Source organism: Canis lupus, chromosome 9 (assembly GCF_003254725.2).
Source record: "Canis lupus dingo isolate Sandy chromosome 9, ASM325472v2, whole genome shotgun sequence".
Taxonomy (NCBI): domain Eukaryota; kingdom Metazoa; phylum Chordata; class Mammalia; order Carnivora; family Canidae; genus Canis; species Canis lupus.
The window spans coordinates 38,106,876-38,122,817 of NC_064251.1; the positions used below are offsets into that span (position 1 = coordinate 38,106,876).

Below are 15,942 nucleotides of genomic sequence, written 5' to 3' on the forward strand. Positions count from 1 at the left end.
GACTCGATCCGGGGTTTCCAGGATCGCGCCCTGGGCCAAAGGCAGGCGCCAAACTGCTGCGCCACCCAGGGATCCCAAGACCTGGGGATTCTTAGGTGGGGGTGAGGGGCAGAGTATGAAGGTTCTTCTGGGGGCATCCACCTACCTTCACAGTTCCTTCCACTTCTACAAACCAGCGCCGTAGCATGGCCTGGATCTGGCCATCGGTCAGCTCTGGGTTGGCATTGTGGATTTTCTTTTTGACCAGGTCCTCCAGCAGGAGACGCCTCAGCCGCCAATAGAAAAAGGTACGGGATGTTTTCCAATCCAGGATGTCCTACATATAGACAAGAATAGGCTCAGTCATCTCAGCCCGATCCCTGCTCAGAGCCCAGTGCAGAGAGAACTCCACGGCACAAAAACGTACTCTCTCACAAGCCCCTCAGAGACTGGCCGTGACTCTAGCACTTGCCACTGTCTCCCCATTTTGGAGCTGTGGCCCCCTGTCCAGAGCACCGGGCATAGCAATGGGCCTTGTGAATGTTAAGTCCATGTGTGGCTGCAGTGTTCTGTGGAGGAGTCTGTGTGGAATTGCTTTGGAGCAGAATGGCTCTAACAACTTGCATGCAGACTCTATGTGAACTGGCTGCTGATGGAACTTGACACTGGAGTAATCCACAGCCTGAGGACCACCTAGGCAGCTGTCCCCAGGGGAGGTGCACCAGACTCAGTTTCCCACCAGTAAAATGGAGAAAGCCTTCAGAGGGGTCCATGATAATATAAACCATAAACTGCTTTGGTGATAATGGATACACAAAAAAGGGATAAGTCTCTCCAAAAAAATTGAAAACAGTTTGATCTGCACATGCTGTTTTAATCCAACCTTAACAACTTCCTGCTCGTGAGCCTCTGTGCATGAGACATACACTTGCTTGCTCGCTTGCAGGTCTCTGACAAGTCAGGAGAAGTGGCAACCACTGTACTTACATTAATAACACCCTTCTCCTGCATCCGGCCTGGTGTGTCGTGCAAGTCAGCAAACTGCACGGCTACCTGATGGTAAATGGGAATTAGGAATTCCTCCCGCTCCTTCAACTTGTTCTCCAGCTCCTTCCGCTCAGCTGCGCTGAGCTCTGGGGTGCCTGCAATTAAATAAACCTGCCCGTCACACTCTGTGGTGACCAGGAATCTCTCTGCACAGAAGCAGCTACAATTATGAAAGCTCAAAAACACCACCCTCCGTGTCCTGGCTTTCCATTGTCTTCACCACCTCTTTGCTGAGTAACAAAACTCTGGAAGATGCCAGACTGGCCCTTATCTGGCCACGGGGAGCCCACATGTCCTCCTTTCCCCGTGGAGGTCACAGCGGTAATAGCAGCTATGGGAGTCCCTCTGCCCAAGTCTTTCTCTGAGTGGGAACAAACCACCACCCGGGGGCCTGTGTCTCTCATCGCCTCCCTGACAGCCAGGCCCCTTCCTGAGGGACACCATGCCTGTGCCTGGCTGACCAACATTAGAGCAGCTGAACTATTCTGCATGTGGGACATGGTAGGGGAGTGGACCCTAAGCCTCCAGGCCTGCACCAGCAGCCCCTTCTTCTCCCATGTCCACATAAATCACATGCCCAAGGACTCCTAGGGCTGCAAGCCGTTATACTCCACGGTGTCTAATCTCAGGTTTGAAAACTCTTAACCTGAAATTAGTAGAATACACTCTAATTAGAGCCAGATCTGTGTGTCTCATGCCACCTCAGCAGATTGGGTTAGCCAGCTTCCTAGTCTACACGTGGGCTGCTACTGCCAGAACCAACCCCTGACCAGGGTGACAAAGTGAAAGAAGAGGGGAAAAGAGAAAGGCAATCCACAAATCCCATTTGGATCACTGACCCTATAAGCACACAGCACCCTCACCCAACAGATTCCTGTAAGGAATCTGGAATTCCTTCTAACAGGGAAGACCCCCCCCCACACACACCCACCTTTCAATCAGTGCTGTCCCAGTAGAAGTGCTGCTATGTTGTGCTTTTCTTCCTAATTACTCTCAGAGTGGGACTTGTAATCAATACTGAAAATTTAGCTGCCTGCCTAGTAAAGAGGAGTGAGTCTAGCTGAAGGAGCAATAGGTGACAGCCCCTGGTGTTGGGGACAACCTGAAGTGCTTTGTCACCAAAGCTGACAAATAAATACATGACCACGGGTGATGGGTTGCAGAAGAGAAAGGTCTATTTCAAGCATGTCTGTCTGGGAACAGGCCTTGCTTTTTATGCCACTTATGAATCATATGCCATAAACAGCCTTGGGCTGCAGAGTGGGCTGTAAGTATTATAGATAAACACATGTTAATAGAACAGGGACGTAGCCATAGTACCCAGTTTCATTTTTATGGGGTTTTTTAGATGCCCACCCCCACCTCTTTTTTTTAAAGCCTATCACTACTTGAAAACTGTGAGGAAGAGAGCTGACAGCTTTCTCTTCTTGGGCTCTCACACAGAGGGCAATCACCGACCTATCACACTGGGGCCCAACACCTCAGCAGCCTTCTTTCCACACTAGACAGAGAGTAGGACTATGAAGGCCCATCCATTCTGGGGTGGATCTGCCCAAAGAATTGATGGGAGGAGAGCCAACCAGTTTCTTGTGAGATGAGACTGTCTCAATTGTAACCCCTGGACAGGAAAGCAAACATTTTTCCTTTTCTAGTAAAGAGGAACCAAGACTCCTTAGAGAAACAGTTGGCTCCAGGGCTGGGGCAAGGAATAAACAAGATGAGCCTGGAACATAGTGTCACAAAAAGCAAGAAAGCACTCAAGTGACTGAGACATATTAAAAGGCCACAGGAGCCAGCTTGAATATGCTCCCACTGGCCACATCTGGGACAGTCTGAGCATCAAACTGATCAAAAATAGGATGGTGATATTAATTACCAGAATATTTATGGAATGAAATAACCTGTGGTCCACTCTAATATAAATAATTAAATGGGGGAAGGGGGTAGGGAAAATTCTCTCTTCCAGTAGAATAATTAATAGACATAGAAGGAACAGTGGGATTAGAAAATCATCATTTTACCACCGTCACAGCAATTGATTCTGTCAAGAATTATCAATGGGTACTAAACTAGTAGGTGAGAGTTTGAGGAGGAACAGAATATTTATATTGTCTCAAAGTATCTCCTCACAATTATCAGCAAACAAAACCTTAAATAAGTAATCAAAATTACTGTCACCAAGAATAGGGCAAACTGACATGTGCCTGTTGATTCCTGATCATAAACAACACTTTAGCAATATCCTTGCCAAAAATGTGTTATCTGAATTTAACCATGGGGAAATATAAACCAAACCCAGATTGAGGACCATGCTACAAAAAGGGGCCTGTGGCACCTGGCTGGCTCAATTGGTGGACCATGTGACTCTTGAGTTTGAGCCCCATGCTGGGTGTGGAGAGTACTTAAAAAGCTTAGCCCCCTCCCTCACCAAAAAAGTGGCCTGTATTCTTCAAAAGAAAACCTCAAGATGATGATAGACTAAATAACTGAAAATAGACTGCAGTCTGTGGTCTAGGGTTAAGTTTCAGATCTGAACAACAACAAAAAAGTCTGTAAAGAACATTATTGGGACAATTGGTAAACTCTTGATATGAATCATGAATCAGATAGTAGTATTGTGTCAATGTTATAGTTCCTGATATAGATAAATGTCTTGGATTATATAAGAGAAAGTGTGTGTTCTTAGAAACACACACTAAATATTATGGATAAAGGAGCATAATGTCTATAAATTACTGTTGGATGGTTCACAAAATATGTGTGTGTTTAGAAAGTGGGTGAGCATGTGCATGTACATGAGCATACAGAAATGATAAAGCAAATGAGACAAGATGTTAGCAATGGGTAAATCTGAGAAAAAGGCGTCAGATGTCCTTTGTACTATTCTAGAAACTGTTCTGTGAAATCAAATCAAATAGAAAGTTAAAAAATAAGCCAAGCTAAAAAAAATGTTTTTCCTGGCTCCCTGAAGCCTAAAATCAGAAGTCAAAGTTAATATTTATGGGGTGCAGGGAGCTATTCTAAGTGCTTTCTATGAACTCAATCCTTACAACCTTGAAGTTGGTATTCTTACTATCCTCATCTTACAGATAAGCAAACTGAGGCACTGAGAATTTATGTAATTCATCAAGGTCATAAAACAAGGGAGGGGCAGAGCCAAATTTCAGGTACAGCAGCATGGCCTTCTAAGATTGGGGTACTCTATTATCTTGGTTCTTCTTGCTTACTTGGGGCAGAGGACAAATAAGTGCTTCAGTAGCAGAATCTCGTACATTTTAGAAAAGGCTAACTGACAATGGCAGGCTCCGGGCTGATAGAACTGAAGTTCCATCTTAGTCTCATTCCATAATGAGACAACCAGTCTCATTCCATAACCAAGACAATGTCTCCAATAATTCCTGCTCTGTAGGTCAGCCACGGTTTTCTAGGCATGACTAAGATTTTTATTTTTAAAACTTTGTCCTAATATTTTTGTGAACACAGATCATCATATTTACAATTACATTTAAAGTATCTGTTGAGATTATCTCCTGAATCAGGCATGTTTGTTCAATGGTTTCTTTTTATTTTTTTTTATTTTTTTATTTTTTATTTATGATAGGCACACAGTGAGAGAGAGAGAGAGAGGCAGAGACACAGGCAGAGGGAGAAGCAGGCTCCATGCACTGGGAGCCGACGTGGGATTCGATCCCGGGTCTCCAGGATCACGCCCTGGGCCAAAGGCAGGCGCTAAACTGCTGCGCCACCCAGAGATCCCCAATGGTTTCTTTATATCCCAAATCCCTAATACAGAGTGTGGCCCAGAGCATTACTCACTAAATATTCATCCTCCAACTTTCTTTACAGTCCACTCACCCCGCCTTTACATTGATTAGAACACAGTGTCACGTGGATTTGGTTGCACTGTTTCAGAATACCCAAAGTGAAGTTTTTTTTTTTTTTAAGTTTTATTTATTTATTCATAAGAGACACAGAGAGAGAGAGGCAGAGACACAGGCAGAGGGAGAAGCAGGGAGCCTGATGTGGGACTCGATCCCAAGACTCCAGGACCACACCCTGGGCTGAAGGCTAAACCGCTGAGCCACCTGGGCTGCCCTCAAAGTGAAGTTTTTATATGAGCCCACACATGGATCCATGGTTGCCAAGGTGAAACAAAAATGTTTACTTCACTCCGTGAGTGGGCAGTCATCTCTACACCATCCAAGCAAGCAGTAACTCTAGACTCATTCATTATAGGGATCTAAGAACTTGTCCTTTTGATACTGTTGAGGAGTGTTTAAAAGTTCATATAGGGTAGCCTGGTGGCTCAGGCATTTAGCACTGCCTTCAGCCCAGGGTGTGATCCTGGAGACTCGGGATCGAGTCCCACGTCAGGCTCCCTGCATGGAGCCTGCTTTTCCCTCTGCCTGTGTCTCTGCCTCTCTCTCTCTCTCTGTGTACGTCTCTCATAAATGAATAAAAAAAAACTTAAAAAAAAAGTTCATGTAGATGGCTTCTGGGACATGGGACCTGAAAGGCACTGAACCTATATCTCCACATCACTTGTCCGCCTTCCCTATTTTCCCTTCTTCAGTCTAAGGCTGCCCATGACTTATAAATTATGCACACTTCTCACTAAGGGCAGAGTTCTTGGTATCTTCCATGAGTCATTTGACTGTATGTTTTCTCCTTAAACAGTAAGTCTGAGCTTGAGAGAGCACATTGTTCACTTTTTTGTGTTGTAGAAATAGGCTGGGACTGTAAGTTCAGAGCCACATTCAGGCACAGCAATGTTCAGGCCGGAGACTGGTTGTACAATGGGACTACAGTCTTACATTACTCCTGTACTCGCCGGCAAGTATAGTCCTGAGCACCCTGAGCATCTGCTTTCCACTGCTGGAACTTGGCCACTCATGCTCCAATCCCAGGGTCCCTGAAACCAGCTGGGCAGGCTTCAGACTTAAGGGTAGCTTCTTGTGTTATTGTAAGATCAAGAACTAACACAATAGCAGGTAAAAATCACAGCCCTGCCAGGGACAGGGGATGGCAGGACCATGGATATGGATGAATAGGAAGTTCCAGACCTTTAGAACATCATTCCTCTGGGTAAACAACCAACACTGTGCTTGTATATAACTGTATGTGTTACACACATGTGCATACCTGTACCATATACAACACAAACCATTTACTGAGCACTTACTATGTGCCAGGAACTACACTTAATGCTTTCAGGATCGCAGAGCTTGTAAAATCACCATGCACAATTCAGACCTAGGTTTGGTCAGCTGTTAATACTACAGACCTTTGTGTGACTGAGAGCTTTCCGAGTTGCTTCACATATGTCATCTCTAATCCTTCTAACAACCCAACCTTACAGACAGGGCATCTATTTTACAAATGAGAAAACCAAGGTGCTGAAATGTAAAGTTACTTGCCCACTGGCATCCAGCTGTGAAGTAGCAAAGTCAGGATTTACACTTGGGTCTGGCTATCTCCAAAGCCTGTGTTCTTCCACACAAAATGGCACAAACAGTGGCCAAGCAGGTATCCTGGCAGTGGCCACAGCAGGTCGGTCGGCTGGAGAGTTTAGTTCATTGCGTTAGGAAAGCAGTGAAGAACAGAGCTCAGCACTGGGTGCAGAGGAGGACCTCTGGGCTTAGGAGTACAGCGTCCTGGAAACAGGGTCTTAGCTTTACCAAGTTGGAGAGGCAGAGAAAGCTGGCTCCTGGACTAACAGAGGTCTTTCCTACCCAATCAAGCTATTCTAGAGCTTTAAAAGAGTAACCAAAAAATAAACACCTGTAATGCTCTAGCCCTCCTGAGACTAGGAAGATCACAGAACCCAAAGGTTGCCTTGCTTGATTCCTTTCTTCATGCTTCTGATCACAGTTCAAAACCTACCTCTAAAAGTATCAAAGCAAGGAAAATACACAAGCAGAGGATGTGTGTATTTTAAAATGCACATGAGAAAGTCAAGGATTTGTGTGCTTTAAGTGAGGGGAGAAAAGGTTTGCTAAATTTTATTTTCGAAAAAAAAAAAAAAAAAGGCTGCTCTTAAGCTAGTTAGACCCTTGTGTAGCACACCGAGGGCCCCTCTCTCCTTGTAGAGCAAAGCAGCCAGCCCTGGTAATGATTTAGGGGAGATTAACAAATATGTCAATGTCTATTTTCTGCTTAATTTAAAAGCGGCGTCTATAAAGATTTTTGACTTCTGAACCCTGTTCTCCTGAAAGAAAGAAGGTAAGAATGAGGAGGGGGATAAAGAGTGATTATCCTATCATTGATCGTTTGTCAGGAGCATTTCTTATTCACTGGACTATTGTAAAAAGCTAAGCTCTCGATCAATCCTGTAAGCTCCCTGTACAATTAAATATCTTGGAATGGTTTTCTTTCTTTTCTAGCCAGATTGCAGGGCCTCAGGGTTTTTAGGAAAGCAAGTCGTTGTGTGTGTGTGTGTGTGTGAGTGTGTTTAAGAATATGCTACAGGGAGGAAAGTCATTCTTTCTAGAATTCTACTTTAGGAAAAGGCTGAAAAGGAGAAGAAAGGTAGATTACTCCTATCTTTTCCTTCCCAAAATAAAAAGTCCTTATGAGTTTCTAAAAATCCAACCTTATAGTTAAAAAAATATTTTAATGTAAAGAGCTAAATCCAGAAGAGGCAGTACTACCATTCTGATCAAGTAAGAAGAGGTAACGTTACTGTGATGCTGTTATAGGCTAGAATTGTTGAAGTACTTTCCATCTCCTCTAGTCCTTACGAACATCCTAAAAGATGGCTACCTCACAGATGAAGACACTGAGGCACAAAAAAAGTGAAGTAACTTACCTAAGGCCGCAAAGCTAGGAAACCATGGAGTTGGGGTTTGGGCTCAGATAGTCTGGTTTCAGAGCCCATATTCTTCTTAAATTCTTCTTCTTTTTATTTATAAAATTTCCCCCAGAAGGGTTGCATGGTTCCTGGAAGTACTGCCAATGAGTGCAGTGGATGGGGCAAGCTCCTATCCTATCCATCTCCTAATTCCCAAAATCCATTTAACATACTGTCCTCGGATAGAGGACATATCAGATATTAAACTGATAAGAACAGATGTATACTTGATCTTAGCCAAGAAGCTGAGAAGCAATACAGGGCCAATGCCCTTTAAATGAAACAAGTTAAATTGACCCACAAGTGTCCACAGGGCAGCAGTCTGTCAGGTGTTCCTAGGGCCAGGACATAATAAAAAGCCACATCTCTCCTCCATGGGGTCAAAACTAGAGAGAAGCTTCCAAGGAGAGAGCTGATTTCTGCAGCAGGAGGTGTTTTTTACCCAGCCATGACACTGAAGGAGGGCAGGAGGAGGGAAGCCTCACCCTATGGCCAAACAGATCACATCCTATGGTGTAGGATTTGGGGGGAGGGGGGGACCTTCAAAGCTTAGAATAAAAATCAGACTGGTAGGTTGAAAATTCTCTGCTTAGTCAAAGGTACTAGGTGACTTTGCAGAAATCTCTTTTCTGTGCTCAGTTTCTCGTTTATGTAACAACAATCCTAAGCTAGCAAAGAGGAAAAATGTTTTATAAAGGAATGTGATATTAAAGGGTTTTCTATTTTTTTAGTTATACTAAGGAGCCTATGTAAATTTAAACCCAATTTCAACTTTTATGGGCCCTTCTTCCTTCTCTTAAGAAAGCAATTTGCTTTGATTGGTTAAATACTTATGAAGCTAAGGAAAAGGACAAGACCACCCTCCTCACTCAGCTCCAGAAAAATCTCAGATATAAGAACACACAGCCGTACTTCAACCTTGAGACTGAAAAATCAGCATTAAAAAGACTGGAATCTTATTAAGATTCAGAAGTATAAACATAAGTAGCTGTTTAAAGATCTGTGTAATCACATTTTCGATGTTGAAAGAAATTTCTCTCTAAAGATAGTAAGATAGGGTGAAAAAAAACCCTTGCAAAATGATTTCTGTATCCATCACAGGTGTGCCTTTCTTTACACAAAAGCATTCTGGAAAAACTGTGTAAATCAGATCCTGTTTTAAATGCCTTAAGGGAGCTATTTAGAAGGAACCCTGCAGTGAATCCTTTGGTAAAGCAAATAATCCTTTTGTAATGGGAATAATTTCTCCCAATGTATCTAGTTTTTTTAAAATCCTATTTTCATATATCTGCTTTTCTTCAAAGGGGGCCACACCTCCCAGAGGTTTCCAAATAGGAATAAAAGAATCTGCTACTCTCCCCACAGCCCTGTGCCCCCACGCAAACGTCCACACGAGAGAGTCAGGAAGTTGCACACAATTCTCTTAATTCTCATGGCAGTTAGGTCTCAAAGTCTTTACTATTTTATTTTTCTTAGTTGCTCCCCTGAGTCTAGTGGGTAGAGGGATGGGGTCAGCTGGGACCAGGTGGGGAGCAGGATCTCTCAGACATATTCTGATGACAGCCCACAGGCGGCAGAAGTTTAGCCGCCTAAATGCCAAATGCCAGCCACGACTCTGTCTGACAGAACTGTGAATCACTGCTTTCTGGGATGAGGCAAGCCCAGGTGCTTTTATAAATACAATCAAATTAATGGAACAGACCAAAACAACCCCTTCTTCCCAGAAAATGCTGTCACTACTGCACCAAAGTGCATCAAACCAAAGAATTTCTGAATCCGTGTGATGAGGTGGGTTATAAGCTGCTGCTAATTCAGGCAAGAGACACCATTTCATAATCTCTCCTCAGAGTCCAGTGCTTGGATGGCCATAGTGCCAAGTGAGGACACTTCATGTGTATAAGAGGTGACAGAGCAAGAGGCCACTTCCCATGCATTAGTATCAGAACTTCTTTCCCTTTCGACTTCCCAGGTAAGGATGCAAGCTTTCTGACTCAAGCAACTCTAGCTCTTTTCAACTTACAAGATCCTGAAGATGGACACAAGTGTTGGAAAAGCAAACACAACTCAGATACTCTGATCACTTCTGCCAGAAAACCAGTTTAACCCCTGAATCTCCTTGACCCAAGAAAGTATCCTTTTCCTGTCATCTGGCTGCTAAAGAGAAGGCTTGGGAGGAAGGCATTCCCGAAGATGCTTACAGACCCATTTATCCTCATCTGAAGCCACAATACTCCCTCTGTACCTGGGATGCCCTGGACAGAGGGTGTGCTGGGTGGAAGGGCCAGGCCTGGGCTCGTTGCACTGCTCAGCCAGGGCTGCCTCTGCTGGTGTCAGACAATCATTCTCAGGATATGCTCCACGTGGGCACAACTGAGATGCTGCATGGCAGGCTGCCCAGTTGTCTGGGAATGGGGCCACGTTCAGAACATGTGTCTGGAGCAGGATAAAGTTTCACTAAGAGGCTCCTCTGCCTAAAGGCTATTTGTGTTAAGGGAGAGGGATGGAAGGGAACTTATGATTGTTTCACACTTGGACTGGACAGCTCTCTCTCTCTCTCTCTCAATTGATTTGTCATTTCCCTCTGAGCACAAGAGAAGGGTAAAGATCCAGGAGAAAAATCTCAGGGTCCGGCGTCAAGAAACCAGGCTAGGAAGGCCATCCTACCCCACAGCCACTCCCTGCTCCTGGCTCTCTGAGGAGGTAGAAGGATGTCAGGGATATATGAAGAGGCCATGGAGGGCTGGGGCTCTACTTCCAGAGGAGAAATTTAACTCCTAAGGCAACTAGCCTGGTAGGATGTTACCTGTCCTACACGCACACTACCAAGCTTTCCTGAGAATCCCAGCAGTGTAAGACTATGGTATTTGGGCTTATATCACATTTCTCTCTCTCTTTACCTCTATCAGGAATCAATGTATGTACTATTTTCATGCTTTATGATAATCACAGAACTAGTAATTCACCTTCTTCCAAAACTATATAAAATGACAAAAGCTGTTTCTTAAAAATAAGAACTCTGAGATGATGCTATCTGTTCAGAAATTAAATATTACTAAATATCCTAAGAGAATAAATAGTAATTATGTTTTTGAACACAGCCAGTCAGTTGTGCATTGGTTTGTCTAAGTGATGTGACAGCATGCTCCCTAGTGCAGAGGCCAATCTGGGAAAAGATTGGGAATATAAGATAACATCCGCTCCTACAGACTTTCTCTTAAATCGTATTTTTCTCAGTGGAATTGGCTTTAGATAACAAAGGGAAAGAATTCATGTTTAATTTTGATCAGGCTCAGTATTGAACTGAGGTAAAATCTGGGGAAATCCTGAAAGAAGTAGAACAGAGGGAACTACAATTCCATTCTGGTCTCTGATGTACACTATTTTGTGTCTTGGATGATTTAAGTCTTCTTGTGGCCTTAATCTCTCAATCTGGAAAATGAGGTCATTTTTACCCACTTTGTGAAAAAGCATTTTGGCAGTCTTTGGTTCTACGCAATGACTGAGAAAGGAACCAAAAGCCAAAGCAAATCCAAAAAGAGCTGAGTTCATAGCATGTCCTGTTACACCCCTGCTGGCCTGTGACCACACAAATACATCTGGTATGTATGATATCCCTGAAAAACCACAATTGCCGGAAGGACAAGACGGCTTCTTCTGTTTCTTTTGTATTTCTTTTCCTACATCGCTTGTTCCAAAAGTATGCCAGAGAGATACTAAATGTGGCTGGCTGCTTCTTCTAATGATTAATGTGGAAAGGAAATAACGCCAATCCACATGTTTGAACAAAATTTTGTAGATTCAAAGTGAATACAAATTCATCTGATCTTCATAGTGGCTCTGTGGGGGCATCATCCCCACTTTCTAGATGAAGAAGCTAATGTTTGGAGGAGTTAAACAATTTACCTGTACACAACCTAACTGAAAGTTGTACATGATTATTTTTATTCTAGATCCACTCTCATGTTCCTGACCTGCTCTGGGCCAGAGCCTGCTTCACATTTAGCAGACAAAGGATTCTTTCTCTAGTGCCATTTTGGTCAAGGTTAAATAAATATGGTTTTCTTCAATGCAGGAGAGGAAATGGATAATGAGATGATTTGTAACAAATGATTAAATGGCCATCACTTGAGAATCTCCTCCCTCTCTCCTTCCTGTATTTCAAAAGTTAAAAGGTGCTGGGTGAAGGTGGGAGCGATATCACTTTCCTTCAAGAGAAAGTAGCTTTGGCCCCACACCCCTCACCATCCAGTTGTTCTGCAAACAGTTGTCAGAGAGGATCCCTCTTTCTACCACCCAGTTACTCTGAAGGGATGATAACAGCCATTGGGGGGTTAAAAAGAGGCAGTGAACCCCCAGTTAATGAGTAGGAATTCAGCAGGCAGTGTAAGATAAATGGAGCTCTCTCTGCTTCTGCTAGAGTCAGCATGAACTGCGGCCCTGCGGCTTGTTTGTGGCAAATGGAGTGCGCGAAATATCAAAGGGCAGTGATCCAGAAGAAGACCGACTTTGACAAATTTTAAATTGGCCAGAAAGAAAACCAGCAAAAAAGAGGAAAAAAAAAAAAAAAAAAAGAAAGAAAAAATGAAAAAGAAAAAAAGAGAGAAAATTATGCAATTCACTGTATCCTGCAATTGCGGCACTGCTGCCTTTGTACAGAATTAGTGGTAAAAACAGCGACGGTTGCCTGATGCTGGGAACAATTATGAGCCATCTAAGTGAGATGCTTATCAGTGGCTGAAGCTTTTAGAGCTCTCTCTCTATACAGTTGTGAGTAACTTGCTCTTGAGCTGCAGTTACTTTAATTAAAGTGTATAGGGTTGGTCAAAAGTAATTATCCTGTTTGGAAAAGAAAGAGAAAAACACCATCTCAACAATTCTGGGTGGCAATAGATTTTAGAAACAGCTTTGCCAATTCTTGTTGTATGTGTGCACTTCCCATAAAAGGATCAGGCCGAGATGGGTTAGAGTTATTGGTGGTTGTTACCTAATGGCAAACAATGAGACGCATACAGGGTTTATTAGAACCCCAGTCACTATGTTTGGCAAGCCACCTGGCCCAGGGCTCCAAACTGCCAGGATGTGCAGTCCCCAGAGTGCAGGCACGCTCAGAAGTTTTTGTGTCTCTAAGATATGTTTTTTTTTTTTTAATTTACTCATGAGAGACAGAGAGAGAGAGAGAAAGAGGGAAAGAGAGAGGCAGAGACACAGGCAGAGGGAGAGGCAGGCTCCATGCAGGGAGCCCGACGTGGGCCTTGATCCTGGTCCCCAGAACCAGGCCCTGGGCCAAAGGCGGTGCTAAACCGCTGAGCCACCTGGGCTGCCCAGTTTTTGCATCTCTAGATGGTGAGCATATAAAGAATCCACAAATGGTACTTTATTATTAAGTTATGATTTGAAACATAAATGAACTAGCATCTCTTTTTTTTAATTTTTATTTATTTATGATAGACAGAAAGAGAGAGAGAGAGAGAGAGAGAGAGAGAGAGGCAGAGACACAGGCAGAGGGAGAAGCAGGCTCCATGCTGGGAACCCGACGTGGGACTCGATCCCGGGACCCCAGGATCGCACCCCGGGTCAAAGGCAGGCGCCAAACCGCTGAGCCACCCGGGGATCCCTTTTTTTTTTTTAAATTTTTATTTATTTATGATAGACATAGAGAGAGAGGCATCTCTTTTTATGGCTTCCATTCACTGAGTTTCACTACCTTTAAAGACAATCACTCTGTTCCTTTAGAAAACCAAACCAAACCAAACCAACAAATAAAAAGAACCTCAAGCAATTATCTTCACTTAACATAGCAAGGGGCTCAATGGGAGATATGGGCAGAAAAAAACAGTGTTTTAAAAGAATCTGAAACTCATTCAGTCTCTGGACTCAACACAGGGCTCCCATGTTTAAGTTCTATGTGTAAACGCCTTCCAAAAGCTCCAAAAACAAATAAGCAACAGAGTAGTGGCTGAAAGCATCATATGCAAATGTTCCCAGAGCTACTGCTGCCACGGCCTCTGTGTGGAAGCACACAGTGCACAATCTTTACTTCTGTTTCTCTAGCTCAGGATGGCCCCAGAACACCACCTGAGTAGGTCTCCTGCTTCTCTGTTCCTTGACACTCCCATATCTCTCAGAAACGAGGCAGGCTTGTCCAAAGAGAGACAGAAACAGGACATTTAAGCCTAGAATATTCTCTGCCTGGTTAGCCTGCCCCCCAACAGCAACTTCTAACTAATCATTCTTTACAAGGATATCCATGAGCCCAGAAAGATGGGCTATGTGAATTAGAAGAAAATGCCAGAAGAAAACTTGGGTGACTTTTGCCTTCTTTAGGTCCCACTTTCCCTCCTATTGTAGAAACTATTTCTTTCTACCAGGGCTCTTACCATAGAGAGGACAGTAAATAAAGATTATCATGAATTTGATCAAATGCTTCAGTGCCTCCTCCCCTGGCCTATGAATGCACTCATTACAAATCAGCTGAATGGCTCATTGATTTGCCAGGAGGACAAGCAGACATACCCAATCGCTCAGCCAAGCGAATGTAGACTGGGTCCACCCGACGCATGGTTTTCACCAGATCCTTTCTGCGGAATTTGATTTCTACTGTCCCTTCTGGCTCCAGAACTGATCCCCTGGATCAGAGAGAAACAAAAGAGAAATAAGAGGCACTTTAAAGGAAGGAGACAACAGAATAAGGCCAGTTACAATTTACAGACCAGGAAATAGCTTCATTATGATTCTGGCCACCCATGGCTCACAGAAGTAACCCCAGGAAGGGAAGCAGGCCTCAGAAAGTGTCTAAGTGGGGTGTGAGAAAAGAAGGGCAAAAAGTAATTAAAATAATTCTCATTACCACACCAGTCTACTTCCACCTCAAAAGAGGAATACAGATTCCACTATCTAGGGCCAATAAGGGTGTAATCATTTTTTTCCAGGAAGAAAAAAGATGATGTAGGCACTGGAGCAGGGGACAACCTCCAGCACTTAAGCTGTACAATGAGGAGTCAATGCTGATTGGTCCCACACATAGCTGTCAATCTGCTGGTAGGACTCTGACACACTAGGCCAGGCCAAGCAGGAGAGAAAACATGCTGCCTATTGCTATGGAGAGGTCTCAGGGTTTTTTCAAGTTTCTAGTACATACTAATGATGTTCTATTATCAGGAACTTTATCCTAGAAAACTTAAAAAACCACCTTTTACATTAAAAAAAAATTATAGCTTATACTTACTATATACATGGCTCTGTCCTAAGTATTTACATATAAAGCTTCATAGCAACCCTATACCCATTCTCCTTTCCCTATAAGGGAAGGAACTATGATTCCCCCATCTTACAGATGAGGAAACTAAGGTCCAGGGCATTAAGAGACTTGTCCAAGCCTAACAAGTGACAAAGGTGCATCTGAAACCAAATGGTCTTGTTCCATAGTCTGCAGAGGAATTGTCTGTGAACTAGTATCAGATTGAGGGCTAGATTTGGATTTAAAAATAGTAAGTCCCTCAGGATAGACTACTAGCCTAGTGATTTTGCACTAAAACTACTGGACTCTCTCCAAGTAGCTGCTGAAGTAGGAGTCTAACATTTTGGGGAGAGAGAAAAACAGATACTCTAATAAAATGATCTGAGGCAGGGACTGGCAGGGAAAATGTCAAGGAAATACAACGTGAAATTTACCTATTTTGGAAAGGGTTGAAAACAGATCATGAAAGGAAGCTGGATGTGGTCTGTTTTATTTAAGTATTTTCAAGGACCACCTCTTAACAAAAGCCTGGGACTTTCTCTTGCAGTTCTCTGGGTGCTATAAGCACTGTGTTCCCCAAACCTCCTAGAATGCTAGAGTGAGCAGCTTTGGTTTGGGTGCCGTGGTGCCCCTGAGTGATGAACAGCTGGCTCCACAGGGAGAGTACAATGGCTACAGGTTCCTCGTCAGTCAGTGGCAGAGCTGAGCCAGAACTCCAGACCAAGAATTTAGTCCTTTCACTCCAACTCGCCTTGAGCTCCCTCTGTCACATATCTAACAAAGAGACACTGAACAGGCCTCTGTACACAACAAACAGGAGAGAATCTCT

General features: G+C 43.6%; 1 protein-coding gene and 1 non-coding gene across 19 annotated transcripts in view; both read right to left on the minus strand.

Moving 5' to 3' along the window:
- Window positions 1-15,942, minus strand: part of ACACA (acetyl-CoA carboxylase alpha) — a 284,222-nt gene that overhangs the window by 10,833 nt on the left and 257,447 nt on the right. For all 18 annotated transcript variants that reach the window (XM_025439931.3, XM_049114191.1, XM_049114189.1 and 15 more), the window contains 3 exons: window positions 14,390-14,502; window positions 967-1,121; window positions 146-316 (listed from right to left, as the gene is read on the minus strand). In XM_025439931.3, coding sequence (XP_025295716.1) covers window positions 146-316; window positions 967-1,121; window positions 14,390-14,502 — 439 coding nt within the window. The remainder of the gene's footprint in view (window positions 1-145; window positions 317-966; window positions 1,122-14,389; window positions 14,503-15,942) is intronic.
- LOC112655702 (U2 spliceosomal RNA) lies at window positions 7,950-8,133 on the minus strand. The gene has a single exon (XR_003133841.1). It is a non-coding gene; the product is annotated as a U2 spliceosomal RNA (small nuclear RNA).